The sequence below is a fragment of the Harpia harpyja genome, chromosome 14 (assembly GCF_026419915.1).
Source record: "Harpia harpyja isolate bHarHar1 chromosome 14, bHarHar1 primary haplotype, whole genome shotgun sequence".
In the NCBI taxonomy this organism is placed as follows: domain Eukaryota; kingdom Metazoa; phylum Chordata; class Aves; order Accipitriformes; family Accipitridae; genus Harpia; species Harpia harpyja.
In genome coordinates, this window is record NC_068953.1 from 26,155,388 (window position 1) to 26,172,729 (window position 17,342).

A 17,342-nucleotide genomic window follows, 5' to 3' on the forward strand; every position below is an offset into this window, starting at 1 on the left:
TTGCAGAAAACCATCCAAAAATGACTGAATGAGATTTGTCCCTTCCCTATGTACTTTTCCTTTCTTAGAGTTAAGACGGTGCATGCAGCAATTTCCCTCATTTTGTGTCACTCCAGCTTTAATAACAGAGAAAGGGGCTGACTGCAAATTGTTCTATAAAAAATACAACCAATTTCTCAAAAAAGTCTTATTACCTACTTAAATAAAATCCTCAAAGAAGCAACTACACACTTTAAAAGGAAGTATGGGACAATAAGAAAATCTCCAAGTCAAAATGCCTATGCCAAGAAGATTTAATATGGTCTCTGAATCTCAAAATAAGCCAAAACTATTCATTCCTGCAATTTACAAACACAGAATCATTCCAAATTGCCTAAAAGCCATAAGAATCCAAACCAATCACCAGCATTTCACAGATTAATCAAATGCCTCATGCAGACTGGGAAAACACAAGGCTGTGCTGCCCTCCTGTTTTTGCTCCTTCAGCATCAAGCAAAAACCTGATACCTATTCTAAATCAATGTATTCCATACTATTGCTTCCTGGGAGGCTGGGGGCTGAAGACACATAGGAAAGCGAGAGCCTTTCTCCCAGTACTTTTCAAGGTATAAAAATTACATTAAAAAATTCCAGTAATATAACAGTAAATATAACAGTAATATAACAGGAAACCTTGCACTTAAATCCTCAAGTCTACTGTGAGTGGACAAGTTTTTCTAACAGGACACCCCACTTAAATAAATATTCCACCTACTACTACTCGTATTTTTCTCCTCTCATGTATATGAAAAACAGCCAATTTGCACTATTTTCAGAATAATATTCAAGGAACAAAGGAAGTTATGTACAGCATATTTTAAACAAAGTCAAAATACAGAAACCAAATTCAACTTCAATTGAGAATGTTTTAAATAAATTAAAGTTAATAGAATAAACCCTTCTCTGTAAATCTCTTCTTTTAATTTCCTTTAGTTAAAGATAGCAACATATTAGATTTAAGTCCATACATAACATATCAAATGCTTTTTTTTTACAGAAGATCTATTCATAGCAGCTTGTATTTGCAACATATGCAGCAAATTATACTCTTAAACACTTAATCCTAATAAAGATTAAATTTCACCCCTAACAATAAAGCTTGCATAAATCTTGCTATACTTGAAATAGGATTCTACAAATAAACAATAAAAGTCATAGGTAGCTATCATGACAATTAATAATTGAACATTTGAGATGTAAAGTTAGCTGTTTACATTGAAATGTTCTGATGAAATATTAAGAATAATTATGAATATTTTTTCAACTGGTAAATAAAAGAAAACATAAACCTTAACAAGATATAGGAAAATAAGAGATAGGCGAGAGCCCTGTGAGTCAGTGTACATGTCTCTGAAAAATGTGAGCTCTTACGTGCCCTCTGTAGCAGCCATGAATGGACTGATCCCACTGAGAGGCCTTTGCAACTCCAGCACCTTGCAGAAGAGCCAAGTACCGCACCAACCCTCAGTGCAAATCCAAAGAGAGAGAAAAATGACTACTGCAGCACAGATCCTCTGGTACTAACAGCCCATATAAACAGCACAGGCTGCTAGAGTAGCCCTCTGAAAAGAGGAATGGATGTAGATGAACTACACCAGCATTTTAAAAGCTGAATAGAACTTAACAAGTATTGATGAACAGAACTTAACAAGTATCGACACAAATGCCTCCACAAAGAATAAAGCAAGATGCATTAGAATCAAGCATGTCCCCACCAATTTAAACTTTGTTTCAAGTGCTCCATATATTATGTCTGACCTATCTGATGTTAATCATGCAGCTCTGAACAGAATTTTCTTCTTAGCTACTTTATTAAAAGAGCCAATTCCAACCCAAAATATAGCTCAGGCAAGCAGGCCCCGATTTTACAAGACCAATCATGCAACTGCAAGCCCCAGTTCAAGCACATATTCAGCCTAGCAAGCTGCATCACCCTTCAACATGAAACATCATTCTTCATTTGTCTTGACCCATGTTCTCATTTAGCTGTGCAAAAAGATCTGATTGTGTCTACTTTCTCAACTAAAAATAAAACCAGGGTAAATCATTGTATATTGTTTTATACAGCAGCCCTGCAACTTACATGCAGAGAAGAGTCCATCAGGAACCTGCATCTAACACTTAATTCAGACTAAAACTCAACTAAAGACAATCTCAGTTTGCCTGAGACTTTGTTAGTGCAATAACATACACTATACATGCACATATTTCCATATAGCATACATATACAAATAAAGTCTAAAACTTTAGCAGTGCATTGAAGCTTTCAACATTGCACACCACCACCTAAAAAGGGGAATTATATTTTTTTAGGGGTATGAGATGCTCCTTTTAAAAAAAATGTGCTAGCTTTTCTCTGCAGACAAAGGCATATACACTTTGACAGGTACTAGGTAGTTTCAATTTAACTTGAAGATGCAGACGTAACTTCTCAAAATAATACAGATGCCTAACTCTTTCAAACTCGTCAATCTTAGACACTGTAAATATCAGCAAGAATTTGGGTCCTTCATCACAAGGACAGGTTAATGGAACTGGACCTGCCTCGTATCACTTGCAGAATCACAGTATTATAAAAATTAGTAAACTGCTTAAGTAGCATGGAATAATTTCATGAAGGAGCTCAGAGTGGCCTGATTTCGAGAAGAGCTGAGGAAGAACTAGCAGGTGCAAGGATGTTGTACCAGAAAACTCTTCTCTCAGGAGACTGGATAGAGTTGATGACATGGGAAACTTGGGTTGCCAACTTTCTACAGAGTATATAACCCTGAAACTCTGAGAAAATGAGTTGGATTATGAAGGTTGAAGAGAGAGGCCAGCCCATTACTGAAAGATAATCTAATTGATTTTTGCTAATTTTATCTAGACGATTACTCTTAAGATGAAGGGCTAGTGCCACTTTTTCATTGCTGCTTCACTTCTCAGCTCCCCTCTTTCACAGACCCATCTGGAGCTAAGAAAGCACATTAGTGAAAATTTCCCACAAAGGGTTGCTTTTGTGCAGCCAGCTATGCTTTCCCCACACTTAATGCAGCTTTTCTTGAGAGGAGTTCCTCAGAACTTGGTATTCTTACTCTCAGAGTAAGGCATTCCTGAACAGAGTAAGACAATGTTGAGTGGTAACAGTGGAACCTAAAGGTTGGCTTTGACTATACTGATCCAGACATGCACATTACTGGCTAATGTTTGCATAATTCATTCACATTTTATGCCAGAGGAATCTCTTACTTCATGAGTTAAATTTTATTCATAGCTGAAGCCTACATTCAAAATAAGACTGGGCTATTATGAAGGCAAAGACATAAAAATCGAAAACTCCCTTTGAAACACATGCTTTCCAGTAAGAGCAGCTAGCAAAATGCAAAACACGGTCAACATTCCAACACCATGATGTCAATTTTCATATGCACAGACAAAATGCTGCATGTAGAAATCAACTCTCTATATCTTCCTTATTTATGGTGTGCTTGTGTTTCCCTCTGTTTTCATTAGCAGAACTGCACCATGCAGTGGAGAGTGCAACCCCTTAAAAAGTTCAAAGGAATCTTCTGAATATAGTAAATCTGGCAAAAAGTCACATTGATTTTTAAAAAGTGAATTTCCATGTTCTGCTTCAGTTCTCCTGAAAAATAGTGTACAAGCTCTAAGGACTGGTTTTGATGTTTCCCTCTGCAGTAGTTTGGAGAAATTCCTGCCAACAGGGATGGTCTGGAACACCTGATAAAATGGTCTTCAATGGCACACAATAAAAGTGTGACATGTAAAAAAATGGAAATCACTTCAAATTTTGCAAGGTTTATAAGCAACAGGCAAACTATCTTTTTTATCATCTCTGCTTTTTTTCCAGAGGGATAAATACAGCCAATTCTCAAGAAAACTAACAGCTGCAGACACAGATTTAAATGCCATCTGTCCTTAGCAGTTACATGAAGAAGAGATTAAATGATTCACACCACACAACAGGAAATACGATAACCAACTAGTTAGCACAAATGAAATTCAGCCTCAGTTTGCTTCCTATGGGCAGGTCTTACTCAAGAAAAACTCCCACAAAGTGCCTGCAGACTTCACTGGCACTGTTACTCAAGTGCAGAACGTTGTACTGTTGAAGTAGAAAGCCTGAATTTTACAAAACAAGGTCTCACTTGTGGCACAGCAACCTAATGAAGTCCACAGGACTCCCCAGCCTGGATCTTTTTCAGGACTGAGGTTTTATAGTGCCTAGGCTGAGAGTCGTCATACTACTACTGATTCAGTGTGAATTTTTGGTAGACAAGGAATGATGGGACACTCATATAGTACAGTTGCAGGGGACAAGGTCTTTTCTTCAGTGTTTTCAAGGACTGGCCTTAACATTTGAAATAATAAGAAAGTCTACAATTCCTGTGTTTTCCCCATTTCTAAATAGTGGCTTCTATGTGACATATGACAGATGGCTCACAGAGGACCAAATTCAGGAAGAAAAATAAGCAATTATAAACAAATACATCATTGGTGTTTGCTAAGGACATAATTCAAGCAAGTTCAAAAGATCACAACAAGACCCACATGTTCTGTTATCCCAGCTAAGGCCCTTCTCAAGATGGTTATCTACAGGAAGAAATTTTCTCCAAGAAAAGCTTAGTGTTCCCAGTACATCTCTGTTGCCCTTGGAGAAACCATGCAAGTTGTTTTTTTTTTTAATTAAAATTCAGCCTAAATAAAAATCAAAAATATACAGAAAATTTTCCCTTTCAAAGTAACACTGCAGTTTAAGACTAGGTAAAGATTTAAAAGGTTGCAAGTTAAGAACAGGTGATGCTAACAGGATATTTGAAAGGCCCATGAGACTTGCAACATTAAGTAAAATGTATTTGCCTACTGATCTAATTGCTTACTAATTTTCAAATCTATTCCCACTGGATAAGTAATGGCATTTTAAGCCCAACTCCTGGCATTAAAAATACATTTATAGTTTCCTCTTAGCAGAAGATAAACAGCTGCATGGTAAAAACCCATATGTTAAGATGGCATTCTGGAGGTTTTCTCATAGCTTTAACCAACCTATTGTGTTCTGAATTTAACTGAAAGAGGTAGGAAGAGGAAATGGGAAAAGCATTTGGGTGCGCAGTTTCACACTGGGGTGAAGGCAAGTGCTCACTCCTGCAGGGAAAATTTCTGGAATATTTGTGTCTTGCAGAAGGACTGACCACATAATGAAAGTGGAATTTAAGCCAAGCCTTATTTAGTAAAATATCAGAAACCATTTCTCTATTTATCTTGCTCAAGGAAATACTAGCATTTGTTTAAAAACAAGAAACTACTGCAGCAATTAAGCAATATGACCCTAACCTCCTTGTATACTTTAAAAACCATTCCAAAACTTTAAAATTTGAATATGCACCAGAAACATAATAAAATTGTTTGTAAAGAAAAAAATTTAATAACCATGTAAAAATAAAAAGTATTCCAGGCAGACACAAAGAAACTCAGAATGGACGCACCTCACCTATGCAGGTTTTAAGCAAGTTCTTATGCATCCAGGACATACCCCCCAATACGCTTGGAGTTTGGAGAATGTATTTCTTTGTTAGTTTTTAAATTATGAGTCATAAGTGACAGTAGGTCTAGGGACTGGTTCTAACTTCTGGTTCAAAGATCCTTGTTGAAGTGTAGCCCCAAGGAACATCAAAATGACATATGAACAGCTGAACTGGTTCGGACCAAGGATCCATCTAGCCCATCAGCTTCTGACAGTAGCCATAACCGGACACCCAAAGAGCATGTCCAGAGCAAGTATGTACAATACTTCCCTGGAAGACTTCCCTGGACTCACCTACTTTTCTTAGCCTGCTGTGGTTTGTTTATATAGTAGTACTTGGTGGATCTTCCCAGCACTCATTCTCTCTCCCCTGAAACCCATGTAATCTTCTACTTAAAAAAAATCTATGGCAAGGAGTGCCAAAGATCATTACATGGAGGACAACCACCTTTCATTGTTTTGAATCTGTCTCCTAGTAGTTCTATTTAATGGCACTCAGTTCTTACGCTGGAAGAAACAAGCTACCAGCTGATTCCTGTCTAGCCTTTCCACCCCATTCGTAAAGGCATCAGAACTGTATACAGTACTCAATTGTGGGCAAACTAGGAATTCATACAGTGAAAGGATGATACTCTTTGCTTTGTTTTACACCTTCCCTTCATAGCATTTCCTACCATTCAGTTTGCACTGTTAACTGCTGCCAAGCTCTGAGCTGGGTGTTCCATGAAAAGACTTACCTGAGAATCACCCGTCTGGAGGAAAAGAGTAATTGTTAGTCACATAAAGCACCTTATATTCATATAACTAAAGCTATAATATCAGGCCACAAAAACAGAGCCTGTTCAAGCAGTCTTATCAGTTAGGGGCATTAGTAAAATCCCTACATAGCATACAGCGTACACAACATATCTCTCCAGTGATAGATGTATTCCCTCTTCTGCTTTCTAACAAAAGTGTTGATGAGATCAGCTGATAGAATCAGTAATATGTTGGATGTACCTGGCAGTTTCCAACTAGAACATCATCTACCAAGCAGGCAATACTCAAGACACTACTATGCTATTGTTTTTTTCAGCCAACATCCATGTTAGTCAACCAGGGAACAATTTAAAACTATTTGGAGACCAAATGAGTAATGAGACCTTGAAACCATCTAATAAAAGGAGACTCTCAGGAGAGGAAGCCAAATCATATTTTAGCATATTTCATTTGTTATACATCCACAGAGAGCACTGAGCTTGTTTAGCCTTCTGCTTCCACACCACTGCTACACCAACAAGAGGCTGCAGTAGCTGGGAAAGCAAGGAAAACTCCCACCAGAAGAGGTGAATCTGAATGTATCGGAACCAGTACTTGCATTGTCCTTTCACAGTAGATGGCCTGGAGCAGCCCCATATACAAGCAGGGAAATTGCAACAAAAAGGGGGGGATTTTTTTGGAGCTAGTTAATTTCTTGCTGAATCAGCCAGCTGGGAATAATGCCAGCTTCTGCAACCTTCTCAGACCTTCTGCAAGGTGCAGGCCAGGAAACATTTATTGCCAAACAGAGCTTGAGAGAACACAATCCCTTACCCTTCACATTCTGTGGCAGTGCAGGCGTGCCCATGTCATCTTACTTCTATGATACTAAAAGGCAATAAATCAGCTAAAACTCTTCTTTATGTCTGCATTTACTATAGAGCGAGCCTCTATAGTTCCTTTCACACATACACACTATAAACGACACCCTGTTCTGCTTGCATGCACTGACAAGAGACTGTATCCTATAAATTTTAAGCAGCGTCAATTTTTGGCAAAGCACCTGATGACAGAAAAAAATATTACATAAATACAGAAATACATGTTTCCACATATAAACAAAAGCTCCACTTATTTAATGCCACAAAACAGCATCATTAACCAGTTGGGACCTCCCACCATGACACAAATGACAACAGTTAGCATACAACAACAATCTAGTAATTGCAATCGTAAATGCATTTTTAATATTGTTTCACAATTTAGTAGAGCTGACTTGCATTCACTGTGTTTCTAGTGCATCCAGAAGCATGACAAACCGACAATTCTTGGAAACCACATTTCTCAAAACAGATTGAGAATACTGTTTTCATTTTCTTTCCATAATGATGTTAAATCTAATAAATATAAAATTAGAAACAGAAATAACATTGTTCCTAAACAATTTATGTAACATGCTGTCTGGAAGGGATATATTAGGCCAAGTTTTCAAAAACTGCCCTCCCTTTATACACACATGATGCTTGTACTTGCACTTCTCGAGTATTATCAAATATCTACACACCCAGGTACTAGAATTTAGACACCAGAAACCAATTCTTTCAAAAGAGTTTTAAGCATGAAAGTTTTGGTTTAGTCAGCTAAATATGACGACAAATGCTTAGCCAGACTTTTGAAAGTACCTAAGGCACCTAATGCTTGGTTTCCATTGGATTAATTGAAATTTACCTTGTTACTTGTTTCAAAAAATCCAGCTAAGCACCTACCAATACAGCTAAGTACTTAACAGTATTTGTGTTTAACTTATGTCCCAAGTCTTAATGAAGTCATCAAAACAAAGGGTCCACATCACGCAGACCCTTCTGAAAATGCTGCTATATCTGCATTAAGTTTAGCACCCTTGTGTGGCTGACAGTCATCAAAAAGCGAGTTCGTAAAACTGTACTTCCCCCTAGAAGTGGGAGTGAGGCCATTTTGAAAGTATGACCTTTAAATTCAAGAGCACTTCAGAGTCTACAGACTTCAGCTAACATCAAGAAAAGTTCTCCTCTAATGAGAAAGTAAGTTATATGCATGCTTTCAAAATCTAAAGGAATTACTTATCTGTCAGTGACAAAAGTGAGTGCAGAGGGCATATCAGAACTGCAGTTCTATACAGTTCCTGTGTGGGTCTTGGTTGTCTCTCCAGAGTTGCCATGGCTATATCCAATGTTCTTTCTGGAATGCTGTGCTCACTAGCAAACTGTACTTCAAAAACAAACCCATTCTTCCACCATGCACAAACTCTCTCTGTTTTACAGAGATTTTGCATAATAAGAATTACACTGGAATTGGTCAAGTAAGACTGTGTTGGACTGTACACAGCCACAAGACTTTATCATCAGTATTATCAAGTATATAAAATCTTAACAACAAACTGACTTAACAGTAAAGTACAACATTTGCACAGCATGATGTAACTGATGCCCAAACATTTCTTTCATAGCCTTACAACACAAACAAGTATAGAGGCACAATTATAAATCTGCTCCCACTATCATTGCAATTAATGTATTTTACTACTTAATTGCAAGCCACATTATATTCGGTGTTTACTTAAACCCCAGCTCCTGGATTCAGGTAAGCACGGAAAACTATTTTAAGAAAAGCTTCAGGCCCAAAAATTGCAGATAAAGACATAAATATGCGAACCCTACTGGTTCTAGAAGTAAAATCAAATAAAAAGGACTCAGATTTTAAAATTTATGTTCTTTTCAAGCAAAACTCATTATTTTGGATGGCCAAATCATGATTTCTGAACGAACAGTAAAAGGGCTTTAATGTCAGTACAATCAGTCGTGTACATTTTCTGTGATGCAAAGGCAGGAATGGAATTTGGTACACTGTGCAAAACTGCCACCTCAGTGCCATTTATGCCCCAATTTGGTAAGGAATATGAAGGATCCAGATGCACCAAGCAGACCTAAATGAGTAATCATCAATGACTAAGTGTTCCAGTATCTGCTAAAACCAAAGATCCTCCTAGAGCTATTCCTTCATTTCTTTACTACTTTCTCAAGAGAAATTAGAAGCCACAGGCTGTGGTGAGAGATTATTCCTACACTTGAGGCTTCTCTAAAAGTGTTTGACTCTTGGATACCTAGTTTTGGAACCAGCAATTTGCAGCTCCACACACAAGTGATTTGAGAATCTCTGCCCGTCTCTGTAACCTCATCAGAAATTATCTCACAGTGACCATTGATACCCATGTCTGAAGACATAGATAGAGAATTCAAAATCTAGCTGGATATTGAGATTAAACCACCTTTGCCACATTGGAATGAATAGGTTTGGACCATGCTTTAGCTGAATAACCAAAGATTGATTTTGAATTGTATCACTGCAAGCATCATTCATAATCACTGTGATAAAAATATTTACTGAGAAAATGAAAACAAATAAATGAGATAGTAAAAGGATGCCTTCACTGGTATCATCTGTACTCTTGGTCATCTCCCATAGTTGATTTAAATTTTTTGAGTACATTTTAAAAAAATAAGTATTCATACACAGTTTGTGTCTCAAGTCACATGACAGATTCATCACAATTTTTCTGGCAATTCAACTCTTTTGGATTGTAAATTGGGGGTAACAGCAGTTCAGATCCTATGAGCACTGGCTGAGCAATCATTATTAGTCATAAATTCAAAGCAAGTTCAGAAACTTACAGAAGTTTTCTGGTAATGCTGTCATTGAGTTACAAACTTGTCAATAACAACGAATATTCTAAGTCAGAACACTCCTACAGAGTCTCAAAAGTGTTATTTTTCTATAGCAGAGGCATTTCAATCTTCAAACTAAAAACAAAACCACAGGCCTATCGAGGCTGATACCAAAACTCCAGATGGGTGCAGAATTGCAACCTGCCTACAAAAAAAGGGAAACTGCTTCAGATTTAACTCTGGACTTGCAAATCTCACCCTAATATTTTTTATTAAAGTTACTGGAATTTAAGAATCCTTACTATTGTATGGCACATAGATCATAGTGTATTTTCTGAACATTGGTGTGCAATACATTCAGTGACTGTAAAACAATACTCCAAAGGTTTTCCACAAAGATGGTGTCCAAGTCCACTATGTCATATAATGGACATCAGATTTTTGGCCTTGCAAAACTCAACCTTAAAGACATTTACTATGTTGGTAGTTTTTGGCAGATTGGTTATGGCAGAATCATTTTGAATCTGATAATGTTTTCAGCATGTATATCCTTTATATCCAAAATAGATAGAAAAAAACATAACACAGGCAGGAATTGCAGAAACATAAATCATGGGACCGACCAACAGTTTATTCAATGAATATGTGACCTATGAGACTTCTCCTTCCATAGAAACCCACAGCTAATGCTTCTTAGATATCCAGACGTGGCGTCTTTCCTGTTATTCCCTCCTCAGACATTAGCAACCCTATGGTCTTTGGAGGTGAAACGGACTGATTTGTAGAGGGTTTGATTTGGACTGCAGGAACCTAAGAAAATATCAGCATATTCCTGATTTGAAAACAACGTACCAGAGATTAAACCTAAAATGAACCCATGTGTAAAATTCTTGATGATATATATTTATCTATATGAATCTGCTAACCATCATTTCTTGCTGTCATTAATCCATTAGTAAGAATATAGAGATACACAGTCTTACATACATTTTGTAACAAATATAACAGCATCTAGCTGAATAGTGTAATAAAATGTTATCACAAGGTTAAGAAAGAGTTGGTTACCAGGCTGAGCATCCTGCCTTTTCAATTACCAATATGGAGCCACAGGTACTCAAGAGATCACTTGAAAGCAGCAAAATTGGACTTGGATACTTCTATTAGCTTAATCATCTCCTAAAATCTGTAGTATTGATAGCTCACCTGCTATCATGTGAGAAAAATTAGGAGCCTTTTACACCCTTTTTAGCAATAAATACACATGAATAGTTACATTCAAGGCCAAGGGTATAGTTAATGTTCAAAAATACATACAGTCTGTGGAATACAGTAATTTCTTTGGATAGATTCATCACTTAAATCTTCAGAAAAAATGAATTATTCCATGCTGCTGCTACCATTTGGTGGTGGAGGTTTTTTTGTTTGTTTTTAAGAAAAACATACAGACATCGCTTGCTTGGATTACCATTGGCTTTAGACTAACACAGTTCCAATAATTTCATTTGTATTGGCACATATCAGAGAAAGTAGGCTCTATGTACGCAAAAGAACACAGCCAAGGCTAGCCCGTAAGTGATCTCCTGAGTCATTTATGCCACTGCTCTTGGTCACAGAGCAGAATTAATGAACAGGCAGCTCAGCAATGCTCAGCAGTAAACTATTCATCGGGTTATCCTATGAAATCTAACTTGTGACTAATCTGCCCCGACAAAATAATTTTGTCAAACTTGAGGCGCTGCGTATCTGTAAGGGCAGAGTTCACTTTGGAGCCTAGCTAAACACCATGCTGTGCTTGTTACCATGCTATGAAGAATCAGAAAGGGCTCCTATAACCAAAGTTAACTTTCATTTCTTCACAGTAACAGCTACCTCTTTTTCACAACTTCTCATGTTAAAGTTTTCTTTGCGTTACACTCATACCACATTTCCACCACATTCTTTTAAAATGGTCATTATTTTATTCTGTACCTGCCTCAAGCAGGATGAAATTAATCAATTGCACATAAGTGACATGACATAGACTTGTGACCTTGCCCAGCATCCAATTGTTTCTAATTGATTAGCTCCAGACATAAGCACTTTAATAGCCAAAAACAACACAAGTAGAACCTATGGTACAATATTAGGGTAGAATGACTGTGTGTGGTCCATATAGTATGGCCCCAAGCAACCAATTAAAGAATTAATGGTTATTGGATACCAAAAATGTTATGTTAAATAATATAAAATATCTTTAATGTGCCTGAAATTGCGATAAAACACCTAAAACTTAGGAGCACAAGGGCCTCCTACAAGATTGGGGTTAAGTGCTAATGACTCAAATATGCCAAATAGATTAGGATATTTTAAAGGACAATCAAGACCAAAAAATTTGACCTGGACTGAAATGTTCATAAAGCTACTCACAATAGCCTATTGATTACTACAATGTGTTTAGGTTGTTTTTATTACAAAGAGACAAGTGAAGCTATGCCAAACCATTCGTGGAGAAAAGGAAACTATGCCACTACTGGTTCCAGTTCTACAATAAGAAAAATATGAAAGAAAAAAATACAAGAAAAATATTGTCTAAAAAAAAAAAGGTCTCTTCATAACCAAAAGGCCCAAACACAAAGTTGACATTTCCCTTCTCTGAACTTCTATTCTCATCTTGAAGAGAACTGTTAAGTGAACTTTACATACTACTTTCTGAGCATTTTATAGGGCCCATTATTACAGCATCACTCAACTGCTTGCACACAAAAGTACAAGCTGAATAGGCACAGCAAAAAGCAGAAGATTCCACTGTTGCCCTATCTGCTTGGACGTGCACTGAATGCACTGCATTTTACTGCACAATTAATATGGATCTAATAATTTTTACTTCAATGGCGAGTCCTTTACTCAAGTAACTAGCATACTTTCATGACTAGCTGCAACCATAATACAGATACAGGAGGTGTTCCTCAACAGGTAGCTGCCAAATGACTCATAGCACACCGTGCATTCAGCAGTGCTACTGAGGATAGCCCCATTCCCGCTACCTTAAACCTCAAAGTCCACCCTAAATCGATCATAGTGTACTCAGCTGTCTAGTACAGTCTCCTCAGTTCTTCATACTCCTTTTGAATTTACTTTTGCCTGCTGTATTATCCCTCAATTCAAAATTCTTCAGGATGTATGTTTATATAATGCCCAGCATACCAGGCTCCAGTTTGAAACGACCATTTCTCAGCATTGCAATAGTACAAACAAAAACTACTACAATTCTTCAAAAAACAATGCTATTTATTTCAAAAGATATTTTTCAGTTTATTTAGTTGTCCTTTTCTAAGGATTTCTGGATTTGGGTGTACTTAAGACTGAAGAATCCTTGAAACGTTCTGTGCTGTGGCAACTATCAGTATAGAGAATGACATACTATAACAACATCTCTGCTGCATGCCAGCACACCATATTTCTTGAAATACTCACTTCTTGGAACTGATTAGGCTCATGTGTCAGGCAATAGATCAGTTGGCAGCTATGGTTTTCCTCCATGGTTCCTGTATTCATTGAACACTTGAAGCAAAGACCGTTTTGGACCACCTTCCCCCCTTGCCCCAACACTGACTTCTGAGTGCTTTAGATGTTTCTACCCAGGTATTTATATAACCCTTGTCACTTACAGTATCTTAACATTTATCAGGTGCTAAACCTCCTCAGGGCAAAGAACAGCTGTTCTGCCTAGAAAGACCCATGGCATTACACATCTGGCAACATCTCCCTTTGGTCCCCATATAGTAAAGTACAATATTACTAGGAAGAGAAAGAATATTAATTTCCCACATGGATGTCTTTGAAATTCAGTACAGTGAAAGGAAAACCTTCTCATCGGGAGCCTTTTATTTACAGTGCAGTTCCTTCAGCAGTTTTCTGTTTAAAAAACAGTAATTCAAAGTGTGCAGCAAGATCATCTGATAAAGGACCAGGCATGACAATAGCAACAAGTTCATTACCTACCTGTAGATGAGCATAGATAGCAATAGCAAGCCAAGTGATCTCCCAGAAGAGCCCTGTGGCTTTAGGGCTGGCCATACTCGTGCCTTGGGGCTCTGCTGAGAGAAATTGTTTCAAGTTACAAACAAAATCAAGTGGGCTCCGCCAGAATTTCAATGACTAAAGCAAACTGGGCAAAGGCATGGAACTGGCCTTTGGAAGAAATGCAATGCAAACACCAGAGTTTTGTGCTGGCCAGAGGAGCAGACGCGCAGTGCATGCCATGAGCACTGCCTGCAGGGTGGGGTAGTTCCAATTAGGGAACAGAAAGGGAGGAAAATGAAAGATATTGGGAGGCTGGCAATAGTGGGCAAGTTTTATTATCTCCTGAATGTAGGAGAATTTATCAAATTGGGAACCCCTCCCATCTTGATCTCCAGAAGGTAAAATCCAAGGAGCATAGGATTTCTGACGTACTGTTCCAGCACTTTCACCCACTCAAAGCTGAGAGCCCAGCCCCAGGACTTCAGCAGTCATTTGCACTGCCTTTGAAAGCTCTGATCATAACAGCTCAGAGACTAAGTGATCAGGGCAGAGGAAAAAAAAAAAAAAAAACAAACAAAACATCAATTTAGTTATCATCACCATTACAGGGCCAACACAAAACTGTCAGTCACTTTTACTAAAAACTTCAACTTAAAACTGCCAACAAGAAAAAAGTCATGTAATAATGCTGCTAATTCTGTTAATTCCTAGTGTCAATGCATCTTTTTGCCTCAGACTATTCATTACCACAGTGATCTCAAAACAGTACAAGTTCCACAGACCCCTAACACATATACACGCAAACACAAACAGCCCTCCCACCCCTCCTCCCAGCCACCACCCCACTATTGTGCAAAGCCCCATAGTGAATGCACATCCCTCCTTCAAAACAAGTACTCCTTTCTAAAAGGTCAGGTATCCCAATGGAAAACCATCTATCCAAACAGTTCTTGCACCTGTCAACTAAACATAATTAAGATTCCTTACACAAGGAAGTGTTTTATTCCCTCCCTCCCTCCCTCCAAAAAAATTTAAAAGTTCCCCTCCCTCCCAAAAGGTTTAGCTCTCCTGGATGCTTTTGTCATTCGAAAGTTTCAATCAACTACGGCAATAAGACAAGGAAGATTTCTTTTTATTTCACACACACACACACCCCCCGCCAGGCGTTGCTGAGAGCCACGACTGGCGAAACACACCGGAGTCCGGTACTTCGCAGGTGCCGGCGCCGGGGCTCCCCAAGGGCTCTGCAAGCGGCCCGCGCCGCTCTGCCCTCCCGGAGACTCCTCGAGGACGACCCTCGCCCAGGCCCGCGCCCGCCCCCGCTTACGCGGAACCCGACCGGCCCGTCTGGGGCAGCCGCCCGCGGGACCCGGCCCGCCGCCCGCCTCCCTCGCGGGAACGCGCCCGGGGAAGCGGGTCGGGGAGGCTGCCGCCGCCCGAGGGCCGGCCCGGGCAGCCGCAGGGCTCCCCTCCCCCGGCGCTGCCGCCGAGCTCACCCACCTGGTGCGGCGCCGCGGCGCCCGGCTCGGCGGGGAGCGCGCAGCGGGGCTGGGGCCGGGGCCGGGAGGGAGGCGGGGAGCGGGTCCGGCGCTGCCGGCGCCTCCTTCCCGCTCGCAGGGCAGGGGAGAGCCTTGCCTGTCACGGCACCGGGGATACAGCATCCTGCATCGCGAGCGGCGGCCCCTCCCTCACGCCAGGCTCCAGCCCACCGCCGCACGTTAGCCAAGGTCCTACAGGCTGCTGGCAGCGGGCCGCCTCCGCCCGCCCGCCGCAGCCCGGCCCCGGCGAGAGGCGCCCGGGCGCCTCCACCTGCGGCGCGGGGCCGTGGCCCGGCCCGGCGCCCGCTCCGCCGCCGCGGCTCGGCACCCCCCGCGCAGCCTCTGCCTCCCCGGCCGGCGCGAACGGGCGGGCGGCCAAGGGGGCCCGGCACCCTCCCCCCCCCCGCCTCGGCTGCGGAGGCACTGGCGGCGCTCCGGTGTCGGCGGCCCAGACCCCGGCAGCCCGGGACCAAGTGGTTCGTCTTCCCCCGAGGGGCGAAAGCTACCGTGAAGTCAGCCCCCAAATCTGATGCAAAGCAGCTTCCAAAACCGCAACCATCCTGTGTCTCATCTCCAAGTAACTCTCACAATACAGCTGCAAATCTGCTCACGCACCGAGGAGGTCTTTAATCATGCTGCCCTCTACGATATTTTTAGGTTTCCTACTGTAAATCTGACGAGCATGTCTCACACGACGGCTTTGGGCTGCTAAACAGGAACACTAAAATCCTCTACCTTTGCGCTACGGCTTCCACTGATGTCCCAAGCTTTCGTCGCGTCCGCTAAGAGCAGCACGTAGAAAAAGGGCTATTATCCCTGCCACTGAAGTTAAAAATACGCTCCAGTGAACTAAACATAACCGATGAAGAGTTTGTTCAAATATGTTGCGCTGGAAACTTTTCCAATCTGTTTAGGTTTCTCACCAGCACGGGAGGCGCCTCCTCCATCGTTAGGAACAGAGTGCCCTCTGCTGAAACTAGGCTGACAGGGGAGCCCAGCCAAAGGCAACACAGGGACCGGAGAGCGGACCCCCGGGGGGAGAGCTGCACACCCGCCTCGCTGCGGCACGAAGGGGACGGCTCTCTGGGACATCCCCGACTTCGCACGAACACCTGCGCTGCCCGCTCTGCCTCCTCCACGCCACTGCAAGACCCGCAGGCTGCGCTGTCTGCAGGCTCACCCTGACAGCTGAGGCAAGCTGTTCTTTCCAGTCTGCACATTACCACGATAATAGGCTGCGTAACAGGCAAGAGTACTGCTAAGGACTTGATCTTTTCTTTTTCTAATACTGGTCAGCTGAAAGTACATCAACTTCCTGGAAAGCTTTGCTTTCTATCCATTTCAGTTGCTACAGTTACTTAAACAACCCCGTAGTCCTTTAACCATGACTTCAGTTATAACCCTGCAATTTGTTACCTTCAAAAAAGATATATTGGTGCAGTCAGCTTATACTTCAGACTTGATCACAAGTGATTTTAAAGCCAGAATTTAGCCATTAGATCAACTGAAGCCAAAAATCAATTTTCCTGTCCCCAAACTATGGCTGGTAGTACTGCAAGTACTACCGGAACAAAAAAACAAAAGATGTTCACAACCACGGGATGAAGCTGGCCCTCAAGATCTGCCATCTAGTTAGGAATGTACACAGCTTGCACCATCCCTATTTAGAATACCACTTCTCTTAAAATTATTTACCCCTCAATAGTGAAGCAGTCCCCTGGGTCCCTGAAGCAAAAGCTGCAGAGTGGGCTATTAATTTGATTGCCAGATGGGCGTATTTAGACAAAATAGCCCTGGCTATGT

At 40.7% G+C, this 17,342-nt stretch overlaps 1 protein-coding gene across 5 annotated transcripts in view; it reads right to left on the minus strand.

The window, feature by feature from the left end:
• ADAMTSL3 (ADAMTS like 3) overlaps positions 1-16,374 on the minus strand; it is a 190,326-nt gene extending 173,952 nt beyond the window's left edge. Inside the window, exons 1-2 of one of the 5 annotated variants that reach the window (XR_008238303.1) lie at positions 15,502-15,777; positions 13,981-14,072 (exon numbers count right to left, since the gene is read on the minus strand). Coding sequence is in view for 4 of the 5 variants with exons in the window: in XM_052808436.1 (XP_052664396.1) it covers positions 13,981-14,055 (75 nt within the window). In the remaining variant the exon portion in view is untranslated. Of the gene's footprint in view, positions 1-13,980; positions 14,073-15,197; positions 15,292-15,501; positions 15,782-16,274 lie in introns of those variants that run through there. The other 4 variants (XM_052808436.1, XM_052808434.1, XM_052808435.1 and 1 more) reach the window with 4 other exon arrangements.
• Between the last annotated feature and the right edge of the window lie 968 nt (positions 16,375-17,342).